The sequence below is a fragment of the Chiloscyllium punctatum genome, chromosome 3, assembly GCF_047496795.1.
Source record: "Chiloscyllium punctatum isolate Juve2018m chromosome 3, sChiPun1.3, whole genome shotgun sequence".
In the NCBI taxonomy this organism is placed as follows: Eukaryota; Metazoa; Chordata; class Chondrichthyes; order Orectolobiformes; family Hemiscylliidae; genus Chiloscyllium; species Chiloscyllium punctatum.
Window position 1 is genome coordinate 47,336 of NC_092741.1, and position 20,387 is coordinate 67,722.

At 52.5% G+C, this 20,387-nt stretch overlaps 1 protein-coding gene across 1 annotated transcript; it reads left to right on the forward strand.

Moving 5' to 3' along the window:
* Positions 1-311: 311 nt before the first annotated feature.
* Positions 312-18,403, forward strand: bbs10 (Bardet-Biedl syndrome 10). The gene is made up of 5 exons (XM_072548685.1): positions 312-401; positions 10,581-10,745; positions 11,173-11,427; positions 15,654-16,779; positions 17,341-18,403. The coding sequence occupies exons 3-5, from the start codon at positions 11,255-11,257 to the stop codon at positions 18,166-18,168; spliced, it is 2,127 nt and encodes a 708-aa protein (XP_072404786.1). The 5' UTR covers positions 312-401; positions 10,581-10,745; positions 11,173-11,254; the 3' UTR covers positions 18,169-18,403.
* Positions 18,404-20,387: the final 1,984 nt, after the last annotated feature.

Here is a 20,387-nt window from a genome sequence, read left to right on the forward strand (position 1 = left end):
AGGCCTTCCCTTACCAAGATGGCCTCCTCGCATCCGGGCCACCGCCTCAGCAAGACGGCCGGCCCCCACACACACACACACACACACCCGAGCGGGACTATCCCATACCAAGATGGCCTCCTCGCATCCGGGCCACCGCCTCAGCAAGACGGCCGGCCCCCACACACACCCGAGCGGGACTATCCCTTACCAAGATGGCCGGCACCCCTTTCCCCCGCCCCGCGCAATTGCTCTGCCTCAGCGAGAAGGCCGGCCCAGCATCCTTTACCACGATGGCCGGGCCCTGGTCACGCTGCCCCCGCCATCAACGTTCGGGGGTCCTCTCTGGGCGAAACGCGGCTGGCCGAAGATTTGCCTGCGCGGGGGACTTGAAGAAGGAAAAGCAACCAAGTATCACCATGGTAACGGGGTCTGGGGCCTGGGGGTGGGGCGCACTGAGGGAGGGTGGGCTTTATCAGAGTCAGTATTACAGCCTCACATCATAGTCTGGAGTCTACAGGGATATAAAGCAGTGATACAGACCCCCCCCCCCCCCTCAGTCTAACCTGTCCATGTTGACCAGGTAACCCCAACCCTGTCTAGTCCCATTGACCAGGACACAGACCATATCACCCCCCCCCCCCAATCACACACCCATACAACATCACTCTGAAATATTGGACCAGCCCCCAACACATCATCCAGACAGACACATAATAATGTAACATCATAGTCTGATAAACTGGTTCATAACATCATCTAATATCACAGTCTAATAACATCATCTAACATCACAGTCTAATAACATCATCTAACATCACAGTCTAATAACATCATCTAACATCACAGTCTAATAACATCATCTAATATCACAGTCTAATAACGTCATCTAATATCACAGTCTAATAACGTCATCTAATATCACAGTCTAATAACATCATCTAACATCACAGTCTAATAACATCATCTAATATCACAGTCTAATAACATCATCTAATATCACAGTCTAATAACATCATCTAACATCACAGTCTAATAACATCATCTAACATCACAGTCTAATCTAACATCACAGTCTAATAACATCATCTAATATCACAGTCTAATAACATCATCTAATATCACAGTCTAATAACATCATCTAATATCACAGTCTAATAACATCATCTAATATCACAGTCTAATAACATCATCTAACATCACAGTCTAATAACATCGTCTAATATCACAGTCTAATAACATCGTCTAACATCGCAGTCTAATAACATCATCTAACATCACAGTCTAATAACATCATCTAACATCACAGTCTAATAACATCATCTAATATCACAGTCTAATAACATCGTCTAATATCACAGTCTAATAACATCATCTAACATCGCAGTCTAATAACATCATCTAACATCACAGTCTAATAACATCATCTAACATCACAGTCTAATAACATCATCTAATATCACAGTCTAATAACATCATCTAATATCACAGTCTAATAACATCATCTAACATCACAGTCTAATAACATCATCTAACATCACAGTCTAATAACGTCATCTAACATCACAGTCTAATAACGTCATCTAATATCACAGTCTAATAACATCATCTAACACAACAGTCTAATAACATCATCTAATATCACAGTCTAATAACATCATCTAATATCACAGTCTAATAACGTCATCTAACATCACAGTCTAATAACGTCATCTAACATCACAGTCTAATAACGTCATCTAATATCACAGTCTAATAACATCATCTAACATCACAGTCTAATAACATCATCTAATATCACAGTCTAATAACATCATCTAATATCACAGTCTAATAACGTCATCTAATATCACAGTCTAATAACATCAACTAACATCACAGTCTAATAACATCAACTAACATCACAGTCTAATAACGTCATCTAATATCACAGTCTAATAACATCATCTAACATCACAGTCTAATAACATCATCTAATATCACAGTCTAATAACATCATCTAACATCACAGTCTAATAACGTCATCTAATATCACAGTCTAATAACATCAACTAACATCACAGTCTAATAACATCATCTAACATCACAGTCTAATAAAATCATCTAATATCACAGTCTAATAACATCATCTAATATCACAGTCTAATAAAATCATCTAATATCACAGTCTAATAACATCATCTAATATCACAGTCTAATAACATCATCTAACATCACAGTCTAATAACATCATCTGACATCACACTCTAATAACATCATCTAACATCACAGTCTAATAACATCATCTAACATCACAGTCTAATAACATCATCTAACATCACAGTCTAATAACATCATCTAATATCATTGTTAAATAACATCATCTAACATCACAGTCTAATAACATCATCTAATATCACAGTCTAATAACATCATCTAACATCACAGTCTAATAACATCGTCTAACATCACAGTCTAATAACATCATCTAATATCACAGTATAATAACATCAACTAATATCACAGTCTAATAACATCATCTAATATCACAGTCTAATAACATCATATAACATCACAGTCTAATAACATCATCTAATATCACAGTTTAATAACATCATCTAATATCACAGTCTAATAACATCATCTAACATCACAGTCTAATAACATCATCTAATATCACAGTTTAATAACATCAACTAATATCACAGTCTAATAACATCAACTAATATCACAGTCTAATAACATCATCTAATATCACAGTCTAATAACATCAACTAATATCACAGTCTAATAACATCATCTAACATCACAGTCTAATAACATCATCTAATATCACAGTCTAATAACATCATCTAACATCACAGTCTAATAACATCATCTAACATCACAGTCTAATAACATCATCTAATATCACAGTCTAATAACATCATCTAACATCACAGTCTAATAACATCATCTAACATCACAGTCTAATAACATCATCTAATATCACAGTCTAATAACATCAACTAATATCACAGTCTAATAACATCAACTAATATCACAGTCTAATAACATCATCTAACATCACAGTCTAATAACATCATCTAATATCACAGTCTAATAACATCATCTTATATCACAGTCTAATAACGTCATCTAACATCACAGTCTAATAACATCATCTAACATCACAGTCTAATAACATCAACTAATATCACAGTCTAATAACATCATCTAACATCACAGTCTAATAACATCAACTAACATCACAGTCTAATAACATCATCTAACATCACAGTCTAATAACATCAACTAATATCACAGTCTAATAACATCATCTAACATCACAGTCTAATAACATCATCTAATATCACAGTCTAATAACATCATCTAATATCACAGTCTAATAACATCATCTAACATCACAGTCTAATAACGTCATCTAACATCACAGTCTAATAACGTCATCTAATATCACAGTCTAATAACATCATCTAACATCACAGTCTAATAACATCATCTAATATCACAGTTTAATAACATCAACTAATATCACAGTCTAATAACATCATCTAACATCATGGTTTAATATCATTGTTAAATAACATCATCAAATTTCATTGTCAAATATTATAGTCCAATAAGATCTTCTAATACCATAATCTAACATCATGGTTCAATATCATTGTTAAATAACATCATCAAATGTCATAAGATCTTCTAATACCATAATCTAACGTCATGGTTTAATATCATTGTTTAATAACATCATCAAATGTCATTGTCAAATATTATAGTCCAATAAGATCTTCCAATACCATAATCTAATATCATGGTTTAATATCATAGTTTAATGTCATAGTACAATAACGTATCTAGTAACAGTCTAATAACATCGTCTAATGTCATAGTCTGTTAACATCATTTAATAATATTGATGGATATCGTAACAATCTAATATCATTGTCTAATATGACACTTTAATGTTATAGTCTAATAACATTATCGAATATTATTGTTAAATATTAAAATCTAATAACATCTTCTAAAAGCATAATCTCATATCAAGGTTATGTCATAGTCTAATATCATAATCTAATATCATGGCCTAATATAGTAGTTTAATATCATAGTCCAGTAACATGTCTGATAACATAGTCTAACAACAAAGTCTAATATTACGGTGTTATGGACTAGGCCAGACCGCTCAAAACATTCTTAAGCAGGCAGCCCAGACCATAATTTTGCAACTTGTTTCGGTAAATACACAGTGAAAGTTACCCAGAGTACGTCAGCGAGGTTGACTATAAGGTTTTAAAACATACGAAAATTTATTCACAAAATTACACAATGAAACACAAAGAACAGAATAACGAACCCCTACAGAACTCAGTCTATCCAAACTGGACTTAACTATGTTGTTCCAAATGTTCACAACAGTCCCACTAAGCAAATCCCCTTAAAACACAGTGAAAAAAAAGAAACAGATGCTTACAGAAAGAGAGAGAGCCTGTTCACACAGTCCACTGCTGAACCTCCAACCTACTTCTGGACTGAACTCTCTCAGTGAGAGAGCTGACCACTCCCCTTCCATTATACAGGTCACTTCTAAAACATGACCACGTTGGCCTGAAGTCTCATCTGTTTACAGATAAACAAAAGGCCCCTCCAAATCCTTTTCATCTCTGTACCAAACGAATCTAATCGGAGCCCAGCCCGTTTACGACCCCTCTGAAATAAATCAAGGACACAGTCTCTTTGAAAAAAGGAACCGTATTTTGACAATATCATGACAATGGTCGAATATCATTGTTTAATATCATAGTCTAATACCACAGTCTAATAACATGGCTGGGTGATGTGGGGTGGTGTTGGCAGCAGGTTAGTGTGGGCAGGGGAGGAGGAAAGTGAGAGAAGGTTCTGGAACACCCCCATTGTGGTTGGGGAGGGGGTTTCCGGTTGAAATCACCCCCACGTCAGGGTCAGCCCTACCCCATGGAGGGAGCTCCCTGAGCAGAGAGCCTGGGAAACCAGTCCTGTGGGACAAATCTATGTTGTTCTAGCACCCCTAGCCACCTCAGTGAGGCTAACATACTCTGAGGAAGGGTCAGCCGACGGGAAAGGTTGACCCCTGACTCTCTTCACGGACGCTGCCAAACCAGTCCTGTTTCTGTTTCCAATTGGCTCCATTTGATTGAGTTGATTGTTGTCAGATAAACCGAGGTGCAGCTCACACCATACAGATTGGATGGGGATAATAGAACAGGGTGAGGAATACAATACAACGGCTCCAGAGATGTACAGGCAGCAAGGTCAACATTAGATTTGAAATCTGAGAGGTCCACTCAGAAATCTAATAGCGGCGGGAAAGAAGCTATTCTTAAAAGGGTTACAACGCCTGTTTCAGCTTCTCTGTCGTTCTGCCCCGCACTGTCAAATGGTGCTGCAGTGTAGGAGAGTGCCACTCTGTGGGAGGGTGGGAGCAGTGTGTGGGAGGGTGGGAGCAGTGTGGGAGGGTGGGAGCAGTGTGGGAGGGTGGTGCAGTGTGGGAGGGTGGTGCAGTGTGGGAGGGTGATGCAGTGTGGGAGGGTGGTGCAGTGTGGGAGGGTGGGAGCAGTGTGGGAGGGTGATGCAGTGTGGGAGGGTGGGAGCAGTGTGGGAGGGTGATGTAGTGTGAGGGTGGTGCACTGTGGGAGGGTAGTACAGTGTGGGAGGGTAGTACAGTGTGGGAGAGTGTGCAGTGTGAGAGGGTTGTGCAGTGTGAGAGGGTTGTGCAGTGTGAGAGGGTGGTGCAGTGTGAGAGGGTGGTGCAGTATGGGAGGGTGGTACAGTGTGGGAGAGTGTGCAGTGTGAGAGGGTTGTTCAGTGTGAGAGGGTTGTTCAGTGTGGGAGAGTGTGTAGTGTGAGAGGGTGGTGCAGTGTGGGAGGGTTGTTCAGTGTGAGAGAGTGTGTAGTGTGAGAGGGTTGTGCAGTGTGAGAGGGTTGTGTAGTGTGAGAGGGTTGTGTAGTGTGAGAGGGTTGTGCAGTGTGAGAGGGTTGTGCAGTGTGAGAGGGTTGTGCAGTATGGGAGAGTGTGCAGTGTGAGAGGGTTGTGCAGTGTGTGAGGGTGTGTAGTGTGGGAGAGTGTGTAGTGTGTGAGGGTGGTGCAGTGTGGGAGAGTGTGTAGTGTGAGAGGGTTGTGCAGTGTGAGAGGGTGGTGCAGTGTGAGAGGGTGGTGCAGTGTGAGAGGGTTGTGCAGTGTGAGAGGGTGGTGCAGTGTGTGTGGGTGGTGCAGTGTGAGAGGGTAGTGCAGTGTGAGAGGGTAGTGTAGTGTGAGAGGGTGGTGCAGTGTGAGAGGGTGGTGCAGTGTGAGAGGGTGGTGTAGTGTGTGAGGGTGGTGCAGTGAGGGTGGTGTAAGGTGGGAGGGTGGTGCAGTGTGAGAGGGTAGTACAGTGTGGGAGAGTGTGTAGTGGGAGGGTGGTGCAGTGTGAGGGTGGTGCAGTGTGAGAGGGTGGTGCAGTGTGTGAGGGTGGTGCAGTGTGGGAGGGTAGTACAGTGTGGGAGAGTGTGTAGTGGGAGGGTGGTGCAGTGTGAGGGTGGTGCAGTGTGAGAGGGTGGTGCAGTGTGTGAGGGTGGTGCAGTGTGTGAGGGTGGTGCAGTGTGGGAGGGTGGTGCAGAGTGTGAGGGTGGTGCAGTGTGTGAGGGTGGTGCAGTGTGTGAGGGTGGTGCAGTGTGGGAGGGTGGTGCAGTGAGGGTGGTGCAGTGTGTGAGGGTGGTGCAGAGTGTGAGGGTGGTGCAGTGTGGGAGGGTGGTGCAGTGTGTGAGGGTGGTGCAGTGTGTGAGGGTGGTGCAGAGTGTGAGGGTGGTGCAGAGTGTGAGGGTGGTGCAGTGTGGGAGGGTGGTGCAGTGTGTGAGGGTGGTGCAGTGTGTGAGGGTGGTGCAGAGTGTGAGGGTGGTGCAGAGTGTGAGGGTGGTGCAGAGTGTGAGGGTGGTGCAGTGTGGGAGGGTGGTGCAGTGAGGGTGGTGCAGTGTGGGAGGGTGGTGTAGTGTGTGAGGGTGGTGCAGAGTGTGAGGGTGGTGCAGTGTGAGTGTGGTGCAGTGTGTGAGGGTGCTGCAGTGCGGGAGGGTGGTGTAGTGTGTGAGGGTGGTGCAGTGTGTGAGGGTGGTGCAGTGTGTGAGGGTGGTGCAGTGTGTGAGGGTGGTGCAGAGTGTGAGGGTGGTGCAGTGTGTGAGGGTGGTGCAGTGTGTGAGGGTGGTGCAGTGAGGGTGGTGCAGTGTGGAAGGTGGTGCAGTGTGAGAGGGTAGTATAGTGTGTGAGTGTGGTGCAGTGTGGGAGGGTGGTGCAGTGTGAGAGGGTAGTGTAGTGTGTGAGGGTGGTGCAGTGAGGGTGGTGCAGTGTGGGAGGGTGGTGCACTGTGTGTGAGGGTGGTGCAGAGTGTGAGTGTGGTGCAGTGTGGGAGGGTGGTGCAGTGTGTGAGTGTGGTGCAGTGAGGGTGGTGCAGTGTGGAAGGTGGTGCAGTGTGAGAGGGTAGTATAGTGTGTGAGTGTGGTGCAGTGAGGGTAGTGTAATGTGTGAGGGTGGTGCAGTGTGTGAGGGTGGTGCAGAGTGTGTGAGGGTGGTGCAGAGTGTGTGAGGGTGGTGCACTGTGTGTGAGGGTGGTGCAGTGTGTGAGGGTGGTGCAGTGTAGGAGGGTGGTGCAGTGTGTGAGTGTGGTGCAGAGTGTGAGTGTGGTGCAGTGTGGGAGGGTAGTATAGTGTGGAAGGTGGTGCAGTGTGGGAGGGTAGTATAGTGTGTGAGTGTGGTGCAGTGAGGGTAGTGTAGTGTGTGAGGGTGGTGCAGAGTGTGTGAGGGTGGTGCACTGTGTGTGAGGGTGGTGCAGAGTGTGAGTGTGGTGCAGTGTGGGAGGGTGGTGCAGTGTGGGAGGGTGGTGCAGAGTGTGAGTGTGGTGCAGTGTGGGAGGGTGGTGCAGAGTGTGAGTGTGGTGCAGTGTGGGAGGGAGGTGCAGTGTGGGAGGGAGGTGCAGTGTGGGAGGGAGGTGCAGTGTGGGAGGGTAGTATAGTGTGTGAGGGTGGTGCAGTGTGGGAGGGTGGTGCAGTGTGGGAGGGAGGTGCAGTGTGGGAGGGAGGTGCAGTGTGGGAGGGTAGTATAGTGTGTGAGGGTGGTGCAGTGTGGGAGGGAGGTGCAGTGTGGGAGGGTAGTATAGTGTGTGAGGGTGGTGCAGTGTGGGAGGGTGGTGCAGTGTGGGAGGGAGGTGCAGTGTGGGAGGGTAGTATAGTGTGTGAGGGTGGTGCAGTGTGGGAGGGTGGTGCAGTGTGGGAGGGTGGTGCAGAGTGTGAGTGTGGTGCAGTGTGGGAGGGTAGTATAGTGTGTGAGGGTGGTGCAGTGTGTGAGGGTGGTGCAGTGTGTGAGGGTGGTGCAGTGTGGGAGGGAGGTGCAGTGTGAGAGGGTAGTATAGTGTGTGAGGGTGGTGCAGTGTGGGAGGGTGGTGCAGTGTGGGAGGGTAGTATAGTGTGTGAGTGTGGTGCAGTGAGGGTGGTGCAGTGTGGAAGGTGGTGCAGTGTGAGAGGGTAGTATAGTGTGTGAGTGTGGTGCAGTGAGGGTAGTGTAGTGTGTGAGGGTGGTGCAGTGTGTGAGGGTGGTGCAGTGTGAGGGTGGTGCACTGTGTGTGAGGGTGGTGTAGTGCAGGAGGGTGCTGCAGTGTTTGAGGGTGGTTCACTGTGTGTGAGGGTGGTGCAGTGTAGGAGGGTGGTGCAGTGTGTGAGGGTGCTGCAGTGTTTGAGGGTGGTTCACTGTGTGTGAGGGTGGTGCAGTGTAGGAGGGTGGTGTAGTGTGTGAGCGTGGTGTAGTGCAGGAGGGTGGTGTAGTGTGTGAGGGTGGTGCAGTGTGGGAGGGTGGTGCAGTGTGGGAGGGTGGTGCAGTGTGAGTGTGGTGCAGTGTGTGAGGGTGGTGCAGTGTGTGAGGGTGGTGCAGAGTGTGAGGGTGGTGCAGAGTGTGAGGGTGGTGCAGTGTGAGTGTGGTGCAGTGTGTGAGGGTGCTGCAGTGCGGGAGGGTGGTGCAGTGTGTGAGGGTGGTGTAGTGTGTGAGGGTGGTGCAGAGTGTGAGGGTGGTGCAGTGTGTGAGGGTGGTGTAGTGTGTGAGGGTGGTGTAGTGCAGGAGGGTGGTGTAGTGTGTGAGGGTGGTGCAGTGTGGGAGGGTGGTGCAGTGTGGGAGGGTGGTGCAGTGTGAGTGTGGTGCAGTGTGTGAGGGTGGTGCAGTGTGTGAGGGTGGTGCAGAGTGTGAGGGTGGTGCAGAGTGTGAGGGTGGTGCAGTGTGAGTGTGGTGCAGTGTGTGAGGGTGCTGCAGTGCGGGAGGGTGGTGCAGTGTGTGAGGGTGGTGCAGTGTGTGAGGGTGGTGTAGTGTGTGAGGGTGGGGCAGTGTGTGAGGGTGGTGCAGTGTGTGAGGGTGGTGCAGTGTGTGAGGGTGGTGTAGTGTGTGAGGGTGGTGCAGTGTGTGAGCGTGGTGTAGTGCAGGAGGGTGGTGCAGTGTGTGAGGGTGGTGCTCTGTGCGGGAGGGTGATGCAGTGTGTGAGGGTGATGCAGTGTGGGGGGGGTAGTGCAGTGTGGGAGGGTGGAGCAGTGTGGGAGGGTGGAGCAGTGTGGGAGGGTGGTGCAGAGTCTGAGGGTGGAGCAGTGTGGGAGGGTGGTGCAGAGTCTGAGGGTGGTGCAGAGTCTGAGGGTGGAGCAGTATGGGAGGGTGGTGCAGAGTCTGAGGGTGGAGCAGTGTGGGAGGGTGGTGCAGAGTCTGAAGGTGGAGCAGTGTGGGAGGGTGGTGCAGAGTCTGAGGGTGGTGGACTGTGGGTGGGTGCAGTATGTGAGGGTGGGGTAGTGGAGTAGCTGCCGCACTGTGAGAGAGTACTGTCCTGTGGAAGGTGCTGCACTGTGAGAGGGTGCTGCTCTGGGGAGGGTGCTGCACTGTTAGAGGGTGCTGCTCTGGGGAGGGTGCTGCACTGTTAGAGGGTGCTGCAGTGTGAGAGGGTGCCGTACCATGGTTGTTGCGGGTTTTGTGATTGGAAGACAAACAGAGACACCATCAGGTGACATAAAGGAACAAATTCACAAAGATTTTCTCCTTCCGTCGCAGTCACTGAACGACATGATCTGGTCATTGTTAGCTTACCCCTGTGGGAGTGCAGTGTTCTCTCAAATTGCTCAGTGACAGTACTCATTTTGATCGAAAGTGCTTTGGGATACCCTCAAGTCCAGAAATGTGTCTTTTTTGTTAAACTTGGTCGGCACGGTGGCTCGGTGGTTAGCACTGCTGCCTCACCGTGGTGGGGACCCAGGTTCACTTCCCACCCTCAGGCAACTGTGTGGAGTTTGCACATCCTCCCCGTGTCTGCGTGGGTTTCCTCAGGGTGCTCCGGTTTTCTCCCACACTCCAAGGATGTGCAGGTCAGGGTGGACTGGCCATTCAAAACTGCCCAGTGTGTTCAGGGATGTGCAGGTTGGGTGGGTTAGCCATGGGGAACGCAGGGTTACAGGGATAGGGTAAGGGGGAATGGGTCGTGGGTGGGATGCTCTTCAGAGGGTCAGTGTGTAGTTGATGGGCCAAATAGCCTGCCTGCATACTGTTGGGATTCCATATTCCAGTCTGACATCTGTTGCAATTGGATTTTTCCCAGATTGAAGACAGTGCTTGTCCAACATGGCCTCGGTATGGGATTGCCATCCACAGCCAGCCCAGCCCAGTGGCAGTATTGGAAGGAACCAGCCTGTGAAGTGTTCTCAGCCCAGAGGGGAGCACCTCTGTTACCCACACAGGGTCAATCAGCTGCTGCAGTTCAAAGGTCAGTGCTGAGAAACAGGAAGCAGTCAGCAAGGCTTGCACTTTAACAACCACATGTAGGGGGAGTGTGACTTGGAATCGAACCCCCATAAGTGTAGAGGGAGCTTTACTCTGTATCTCACCCCATGCTGTCCCTGCCTTGGGAGTGTTTGATGGGGGGGACAGTGTAGAGGGAGCTTTACTCTGTATCTAACCCCATGCTGTCCCTGTTCTGGGAGTGTTTGATGGGGGACAGTGTAGAGGGTGCTTTACTCTATGTCAAATCCTATGCTGTCCCTGTCCCTGGGTACATTTGATGGGAGGCTGTGTAGAGGGAGCTTTACTTTGTTTAAATATTAGGGTGGACTAACCCTTCAGTTGAAAAGGGTGGAGTTTGGTGTGACGGTGTGTGTCAGTCTGACTGTATAAAGTACACGCTGTCATTGCAGCCTGGTGAATGTCTGTGAGTTGCTACTCTCCTGCTGGCACTTGGGCACTGTGTGGTGTGGAGCTGCAGTCTCTCAGTGAACAATGGATATTGAGAAGCTGGTACACATCGCTGACACCCTGGAGAAGATTGTGTTGAGGTGCTTTGGGCCTGATGGTGGTCAGGTGCTGTTTGTCCGAGACACCGGAGATATCCAAATCACTAAGGATGGATGCAGGATATTAGAGTCGCTGCTCCTGGACCACCCCGCTGCAAGGTTTGTCTTTACGTCTGTTATGGAAACGGGAACAGGAGCAGGCCATTCGGCCCCTCTAGCTCACTCTGCAATTCCTGACCCGACGTTCCTCATGTCCGCTTTCCCTGTGAATCCCCGACTGATCGATCTCAGCCTTAAATATACACAAGGGCTCTGCCCCCACAGCTCTCTCTGTGGGCAAGGAATTCCAAAGACTCTCAACTTCCAGAGAGAAGAAATTCCACCTCATCTCAGTCTTAAATTGGTGCCCCTTGTAATCAGAGGCCCTGGTCTACAGGCCCTGGACAAGGGAGACGACCTCTCCGCATATACCCTGCCAAGTCCCTGCTGAATCTCATACGTTTCTTCGAATGCCCAGTAGGTTGGGTCCCACTCAAACGAGAACCTGTCTATCGCACGCCAGCAAACCTTCTCTGAACTGCCTCCAACAGAATCATGTCCTTGCTGAGTTATGGGGACCACAACTGCTCACAGGACCTCCAGGTGTGATCTCTCCAGCCCCTTGACTCATTCCTGAGGTGAAGTCTTTGTTTTCTGAGGAAGGCTGGAGCAGGTTGGGCCCCTGCAGTTTAGTAGATTAAAAAGGGAATGATGTAAAATCACAGGAGGATTGGACATGGTGGATACCAGGAGGATGTGTCTTCTCCCTGTGAGACTAATATCACTCCTGGATGTTAGTATCGAACAACAGCTCTCCCCTTGAACACAGAGATGAGGATTTTTTTAAACTCTGAAGATCGTTAGTCTGCGGAATTTTCTTCCTCAGAGCAGAGTGGATTATTGCAAATATTCAAGGCTGAGTGAGATACGTGATGGAGAGATAAGTGTTCTCTTCAACAACAGAGAGGGCTTGAAGGGTCACATGGCCGACTCTAGTTCCAAAATGTAGCTGAACCAACAGGTTTACAGATTAGTGGGTCATTACAGGTTCCCTGTAACCACACCCCGTTCCCCCCCCAATCACACCCCGTTTCCCCCCCCAATCACACCCCGTTTCCCCCCCCAATCACACCCCGTTCCCCCCACCATCACACCCCGTTTCCCCCCACCATCACACCCCGTTTCCCCACACCATCACACCCCGTTCCCCCCCACCATCACACCCCGTTCCCCCCCACCATCACACCCCGTTCCCCCCCACCATCACACCCCGTTTCCCCCCACCCATCACACCCCGTTTCCCCCCACCATCACACCCCGTTCCCCCCCAATCGGGTGTGATTGGTGGGAACGGGGTGTGATTGGTGGGAGATGGGGTGTGATGGGGGGGAATGGAGTATGATTGGAGGGGAAGCATGTGTGATGGGGGAACGGGGTATGGTTACAGGGAACGGGGTGTGATTGTGGGGGAACAGGGAGTGATTGGGGGGAACGAGGAGAACGAGGTATGATTGGGGGAAGGGGGTGTGATTGGGGGTGAACGGGGTGTGATTGTGGGGGAACAGGGAGTGATTGGGGGGATGGGGTGTGATGGTGGGGGAACAGGGTGTGGTTACAGGGAACGGGGTGTGATTTGGAGGGAACAGGGTGTGGTTACAGGGAACGGGGTGTGATTGGGGGGGAACTGGGAGTGATTGGGGGAAATGGGTGTGAATGGGGGAAGGGGGTGTGATTGGGGCAAATGGGGTGTGATTGGGAGAAGTGGGGTGTGATTGTGGGGTAAATGGGTGTGATGGAGGGAATGGGGTGTGATTTGGGGGGAATGGGGTGTGTTTGGGGGGAACGGTGTGGTTACAGGGAACGGGGTATGATTGGGGGAACGGGGTATGATTGGGGGGAAACAGGGTGTGATTGGGGTGTGATTCGGGGAGAGTAGGTGTAATGGGGGGAATGGGGGTGTGATTGGGGGGAACGGTGTGTGATTGGGAGGGAAGTGGGTGTGATTGGGGGGTACGGAGTGTGATTGGGGAGGAACGGTGTGATATGGGGATATGGGTGTTGTTACAGGGAACAGTGTGTGATTACCGGGAACGGGGTGTGGTTGGGAGGGAACGGGGTGTGGTTGGGAGGGAATGGAGTGTGATTGGGGGGAACGGGGTATGACTGGGGGGAGCGGGTTGTGATTGTGGAGGAATACGGTGTGATTGGGGGGGAAATGGGGTGTGATTGTGGGGGAACGGGGTGTGGTTACAGGTTACGGCGTATGTTTGGCGGGGACAGGGTGTGATTAGAGGAGAACGGGGTGTGGTTACAGGGTTTATTTGGGGGGGACAGGATGTGAATGGGGGGTAACGGGGTGTGAATAGCGGGGAGTGGTGTGTGATTGGGGGGACGGGGTGTGATGGGGGAATCGGGTGTGATGGGGGGGAGTAGGTGTGATGGTGGGATGGGGGTGTGATTGGGGGGAGCGGGGTGTGATGGGGGTGAATGGTGTGAGAGTTTGGGTAATGGGGTGTGATGGGGGTGAATAGTGTGTGAGTGGGGGTAACGGGATGTGATTGTGGGGTAATGGGGTGTGATTGGGGGAATGGGATATGATTGGGGGGGAGGAGGTGTGATGGGGGAATGGGGTTGTGATTGGGGGAACGGGGTTGTGATTGGGGGAACGGGGTGTGGTTACCGGGAACGGTGTGCGATTGGGGGGAGCGGGTTGTGATTGGTGGGGAAGTGGGTGTGGTTGGGAGGGAAGTGGATGTGATGGGGGGAGCGGGGTGTGATTGTGGTGGAACGGGATGTGGTTACAGGTTACAGGGTTTGTTTGGGGGGGGGGACATGGTGTGATTGGGGGGTAACGGGGTATGATTGGGGGGGGGAACAGGGTGTGATGGGGGAGTAGGTGTGATGGACAGATGGGGTTGTGATTGGGGAGAATGGGGGTGTGATGGAGGAATGTGGTGTGATTGGGGGCGAATGGGGTGTGATGGGGAGAATAGGGGTGTGAATGGAGTGAATGGGTGTGTGATAGGGGAAGCAGGGTGTGATTGGGGGGAATGGGGCTGATGGGGGTGTGATTGGGGGTACAGAGTGTGGTTACAGGGAACGGGGTGTGATTTCCAGGAACGGGGTGTCATTTGGGGTAACGGGGTGTGATTACAGGTTACGGGGTTTGTTTGGGGGGGGGCAGGGTGTGATTGGGGGGGGGGGGTAACAGGGTGTGATTTGGGGGAATGGGGTGTGGTTACAGGTTACGGGGTTGGTTTGGGGGGGAGCGGGGTGTGGTTACAGGGAACGGAGTATTGTTACAGGGAACGGGGTGTGATTGGGCGGGTACGGGGTGTGTTTGGGGAATGGGGTGTGATTGGGGGGAGCGGGGTGTGATTGGTGGGAGTAGGTGTGTTGGAGGGATGGGGTTGTGATTGGGGGGAATGGGGGTGTGATGGGATAACGGGGTGTGATTGGGGGGAATAGGGTGTGATTGGGGGGGAATAGGGTGTGATTGGGGGGGAATGGTGTGTGATGGGGGGACGGGGTGTGATTGGGGGTAAGTGGGTGTGATTTTGGGGGGGAAACTGGATGTGATTGGGGGGAAACGGGGTGTGATTGTGGGGAATGGGGGTGTGATTGGGGGGAATGGGGGTGTGATTGGGGGGAATGGGGGTGTGATTGGGGGGAATGGGGGTGTGATTGGGGGGGAATGGTGTGTGATGGGGGGAATAGGGGTGTTATTGGGGGGAATGGGGGTGTGATTGGGGGGGAATGGTGTGTGTTGGGGGGAATGGGGGTGTGATTGGGGGGGAATGGTGTGTGATGGGGGGAATGGGGGTGTGATTGGGGGGGAATAGGGTGTGATTGGGGGGAATAGGGGTGTGATTGGGGGGAATGGGGGTGTGATTGGGGGGGAATAGGGTGTGATTGGGGGGGAATAGGGTGTGATTGAGGGTAAGTGGGTGTGATTTTGGGGGGGAAACTGGGTGTGATTGGGGGGAAACGGGGTGTGATTGTGGGGAATGGGGGTGTGATTGTGGGGAATGGGGGTGTGATTGGGGGGAATGGGGGTGTGATTGTGGGGAATGGGGGTGTGATTGTGGGGAATGGGGGTGTGATTGGGGGGAATGGGGGTGTGATTGTGGGGAATGGGGGTGTGATTGGGGGGGAATGGTGTGTGATTGGGGGTAAGTGGGTGTGATTTTGGGGGGGAAACGGGGTGTGATTGTGGGGAATGGGGGTGTGATTGGGGAACGGGATGGGGTGGGGTGACAGGGCCAGGGGCATTTAGCGGCAGCTGGTTATTTGAAAATCGGACCGTCCCCCTCTCAGACCGTACCTCCCTCCCTCCCTCCCGGCAGGTTGATGGTGCAGAGTGTGTCGGCTCACTGCAGGAGGTCGGGAGATGGAGCCAAGTCCTTCATCGTTCTGCTGGCTGCCATGCTGCGGGGAGTCAGGGCCGAGAGCAGAGGCCGGGGACCTGCCTGCCGACGCTGGCTGGCCAAGGGGTTGGCCCGGCTGGAGCAGGAGGTGCTAGGGCCTGTGATGGGGAGGCAGCTGGCCCCGCACTGCATCCAGGCCCTCAGTCCCTGCGACGGGCGCCTGCAGCTGAGGGCTGGGCCCGTCGCCTGGGTGCTCGAGGCCTACTTTGCAGGTAAGGTAGGCCCGACCCACACCCTCCTCCTCAGACAACTGGCCTGGGACTACCTGGGGCGGCTGGGAGGGGGGCAAGAAGAGCGGGGCCTGCGGCTGGAGGCTGACTGCTTCCCAGGCCTCCTGGTCACCGTGCCCGGCCTACCCATAGGCAGCAGCCGGGTGCTGGCCGGGCTGCCCCTGAGCCGAGGCCTCGCCCTGCCCTGCAGCCAGGCGCAGGGCCCAACCCTGGCGGTGGTGGTGGGGACCAGCCTGCTGCCCCCTCTGAGCCAGGCCGGGTCCACCCTGAGGCCGGAGGGGCCGGAGGGGCTATCCAAGGCCCGGAGCTGGGCCCAGGCCCGGCTGGAGGAGACGCTCAGCCAGCTGCAGGCCCTGGGGGTGGGGCTGCTGCTGTCGGGGCCAAGGCAGCCGGACTGCGTCCTGGAGCAGGCCCGGAACCACGGCCTGTCGGTGGTGCACTGCCTCCCAGACCAGGAGCTGGCCTTGCTCAGGAGGCTGAGTGGAGTGGAGGTACCCCACTGCCTGACAGGGCTCCAGCCAACGGACACGCTATCGGCCAGCTTCATCAGGCCTAACCCCCTGGTCCCCCATAGCCAGCTCCTGCTAGGGTTCCCCGGTCTCCAGGGCTGCCAGCCTCACTGCCTGCTCGTGTGTGCTCCCACCCTCGGGCTGGCTCAGCAGCTCCGAGACGCTCTCCACGGGGCCTTCACACTGCTCAGGCTCCTACTGCCTGGAACAGCAACTCTGCAGGAAGGCTGTGAGGGACAGGGGACCGGGGAATGGGGGAGAGAGGGTGAGGGACAGCGGACCGAGGAACTGGGGAGAGAGGGTGGGGTACAGGGGACCGGGGAATGGGGGAGAGAGGGTGGGGTACAGGGGACCGAGGAACTGGGGAGAGAGGGTGGGGTACAGGGGACCGAGGAACTGGGGAGAGAGGGTGGGGTACAGGGGACCGAGGAACTGGGGGGAGAGAGTGGGGTACAGGGGACCGAGGAACTGGGGAGAGAGGGTGGGGTACAGGGGACCGAGGAACTGGGGAGAGAGGGTGGGGTACAGGGGACCGAGGAACTGGGGGGAGAGAGTGGGGTACAGGGGACCGAGGAACTGGGGGGAGAGAGTGGGGTACAGGGGACCGAGGAACTGGGGGGAGAGAGTGGGGGAGAGAGTGGGGGAGAGAGTGAGGTACAGGGGACCGAGGAACTGGGGGGAGAGAGTGGGGTACAGGGGACCGAGGAACTGGGGGGAGAGAGTGGGGTACAGGGGACCGAGGAACTGGGGGGAGAGAGTGGGGTACAGGGGACCGAGGAACTGGGGGGAGAGAGTGGGGTACAGGGGACCGGGGAACTGGGGAGAGAGAGTGGGGTACAGGGGACCGGGGAATGGGGGAGAGAGGGTGAGAGCACGGGGAGAGAGACTGAGAGAACAGGGAAAGAGAGTGAGAGACAAGGCAGACAGAGGGAGAGACAGAGGAAAGAGAGTGGGGTACAGGGGACCAGGGAACTGGGGAGAGAGAGGGAGAGGCGGACTCGGGGGTTTGGAAGACAGGGACAGGGAACCGGGGATCAGGAGGGACAGAGCGACAGCCAGTGCACTGGGGAGTGTGAGATAGCGAGTGAGAGACAGGGGAGTGGGCAGTGTGGGAAGGAGAGACAGATAACTGGGCACCTGCTGAAAGACAGTAAGGGGAATGAGACAAGTGAGCTGGCAGCTGGCAAACAGGGAACAGCAGAGCTGCTCCGAATGGAGGAGGAAACTAAGTGTACGCAGGCAACTGGTGAAGGGGAGCGTTACCCGGCAGGAGGGCCAGGAGCTGGGCAGAGTGCCTGTCAACTCCCAGCTGGGAGTGTCCTCCGTACAGGGGGTACCTTTGAGTTGCTTGTACACTACTACCTCCAGCGTGTGTCTGGCAGTCTGCTACAGCTCAACACCAGGCTGGCATGCAGGATTGTACTGGAGGCATTACTGAGTATCCCCAGGCACCTGCAGCCCTGGGTAGACCAGCCAAGGGGCTGTCTCCAGGCTCAAGCCCACCTTGTCGCGAGTCTTCGGGGGCACACAATACCACCGGAGGCAGAGGGACCCCTGGAGGTGGTGGTCGCAAAGCAGCACCTCCTGATCGCCGTCCTCCGGTGCCTGAGGAACTTACTCAACATCGACTCCATCATTCCCATCCACGGCAAACTCCGGCAAAATCTCCACGGAGACCGTGAGGACTCAGACTGAAGCACAATCTGAGCTGGTACCAGGGGAACTGGTCACTGTCGGTCCCCGGGGACGGGGGCGGGGCGCGAGTCAGTGTCAGCTGTCTGTCCCTGGGGAGGGCGGGTGCGATTGAGGGGAACTCACCCTCTGCACTGGGCCCAGACACTCTCTCTGCACAGTGAGACCCAGACTCAGCATTAATGAGGGTTTTCATTTCGTTGATGACTTTATTCTGTTTGGATAATAAATTTCTGTAATTATACAGTGAGTTGTTGCAGGTCATTGATCGCGGGTTACGGAAGGCCCAGGAACTCGGTTTTGATCTGCCTTTTTGTAAAGTCTGACAGGCTCCTCTGTGCCACTCGAACCATTCAGCACAGCCAAGGCACTCCCAGACCTACTCCCTACCGTCAGGTCAGGAAGAAACCAGGCTGGCATCCTGTTCCCAGGCCTCACTGCTGTCTCACTGGCAGGGGGAGGGTGGCGCAGGGTTAGCTGGTCCAGTTTATCCTTGCCTGTCAGGCAACGTTACCCCAGAGTGATTTGGAAGGGGCACACTCAGCAGCCTCAGGGTCACTCCCGAGTCACTGTTGTTGGGGAATGTCAGCCCAGTTCCCCGAGTTTGGGGGCCTGGGAAGGACCCAGGGTTCCTGTGGGGCGATGCTGATGACAGGCACTCGGGTGAAGGGAGCGTGGCTGGGATGGGGAGGAGATGCAGCTCCAGGGAACGGGAAGGCAGGGTGGAAGCGACAAAATCCGAGTGAGCCATTCCTGGGCTCGCGTAGCCCGGTGGTGGAATTCCCTGTCACCCTCAGCCTCCTGCCCCTTGTCGCCGGTCACATGAAGAGTCCTCCTGCAACACAGAGATCGTACAAACGGAATCAGTCTCTGGACTCTTCCCTTCACTGTGGGCCGGTGATCTCTGACACAAATGGTACAAGGTGCAGATATCCACCTCTGCTTCTGCAGCCTCCTGGAGACATACACAATTATCTACAGAAAAATAAACCCACCAGTGTCCTTTGGGGGACCTCGGAGTGGCTGCAGCCATTTAGCAATGGGAACGAGGCACTCTGATCGGTGCTGAGAGCTGTACTGAGACCCCGGGGGGGGCAATATCCTCCGACCGCTCAGAGTCCCAGCAACGTCCACCCTGACCGTCTCCTTCCTGACTCACCGATCTCTGGCTGCTGGGTTTGTACTGCCATTGGTTGGCCCTTTGCCAGCAGCCGGTCAGAGGTAACTTAATTCACCCTCTGTCACCTCTTCTACCTGTCCCAGGCAAGCAGAGACACACACACACGCACAGACAAACACACATATACAGATACATACAAACATGCACAGACACAGACACACACACAAACATAAACATACACAGACGCACACAGCTACAGAGATACACACACAAACATACACAGAGAGACACACAAACATGCACAGACACTCATCCAGAGAGAGAAACACACAAACATACACAGCCTCGGGCGACTGTCTGTGTGGAGTTTGCACGTTCTCCCCATGTCTGCGTGGGGGTTTCCTCTGGATGCTCTGGTTTCCTCCCCACAGTCTGAAGATGTGCAGGTCAGGGTGGATTGGATGTAGTATTAGGCGCTTTGGTCAGGAGTAAATATAGGGATGGGGAATGGCTCTGGGTCGGAGGGTCTGTGTGGACTTGTTGGGCCAAGCAAACGGCCTGTTTCCACACTGTAGGGAATCTAATCTGTACCTCTGCACTCATCCAAGGTGTGGTTCCACAGGGAAGCGTGGTTATTTGACCTTACCATGAGAGCAATGTCCAGTAGGCATAGGATGGAGATACCCCTCTACTGGAGGCCCCTGGTCAAGGGCAGTCAATGAAATGTTCAAACAACTCAACCAGAGGGAGGTTGAAGAGGCGGTTAATAGTACAGCCTTCGACTATATAAACAAGCTAAAAATAACTCAGACACAGGAAGCTGCTGCTGTTCACTTGGGCAGGGCAGACGTGAACCTTGCTGCTAAAAGACAATGGTTCTTTTTCATTCAGTGTTTTTCCATTCAAGACTATTCAGTGGTTACCAAAGAGCAGCCAAGAGGCAGAACTATTTTGCACGCAGCAACAATGGTGGTTTTTAGCCTGTTCAATGGTTCAGGGTGACCTCTGAACCTGAGCAGTGTTGGCAGGACTCTGCACGGAACAGGTTTCGGTTGGTCACACTAAAGTGCTGGCACCAAGTTGCCGTTGCCTCACTCTGTGT

Coding starts and splice junctions, on each gene's coding strand:
- bbs10 (XM_072548685.1), top strand. CDS start 11,255: ATGGATATTGAGAAGCTGGTACACATCGCTGACACCCTGGAGAAGATT. Junction 11,428..15,653: donor CTGGACCACCCCGCTGCAAG/GTTTGTCTTTAC, acceptor CCCTCCCGGCAG/GTTGATGGTGCAGAGTGTGT. Junction 16,780..17,340: donor AACTGGGGAGAGAGGGTGGG/GTACAGGGGACC, acceptor GGGAGAGAGGGT/GAGAGCACGGGGAGAGAGAC.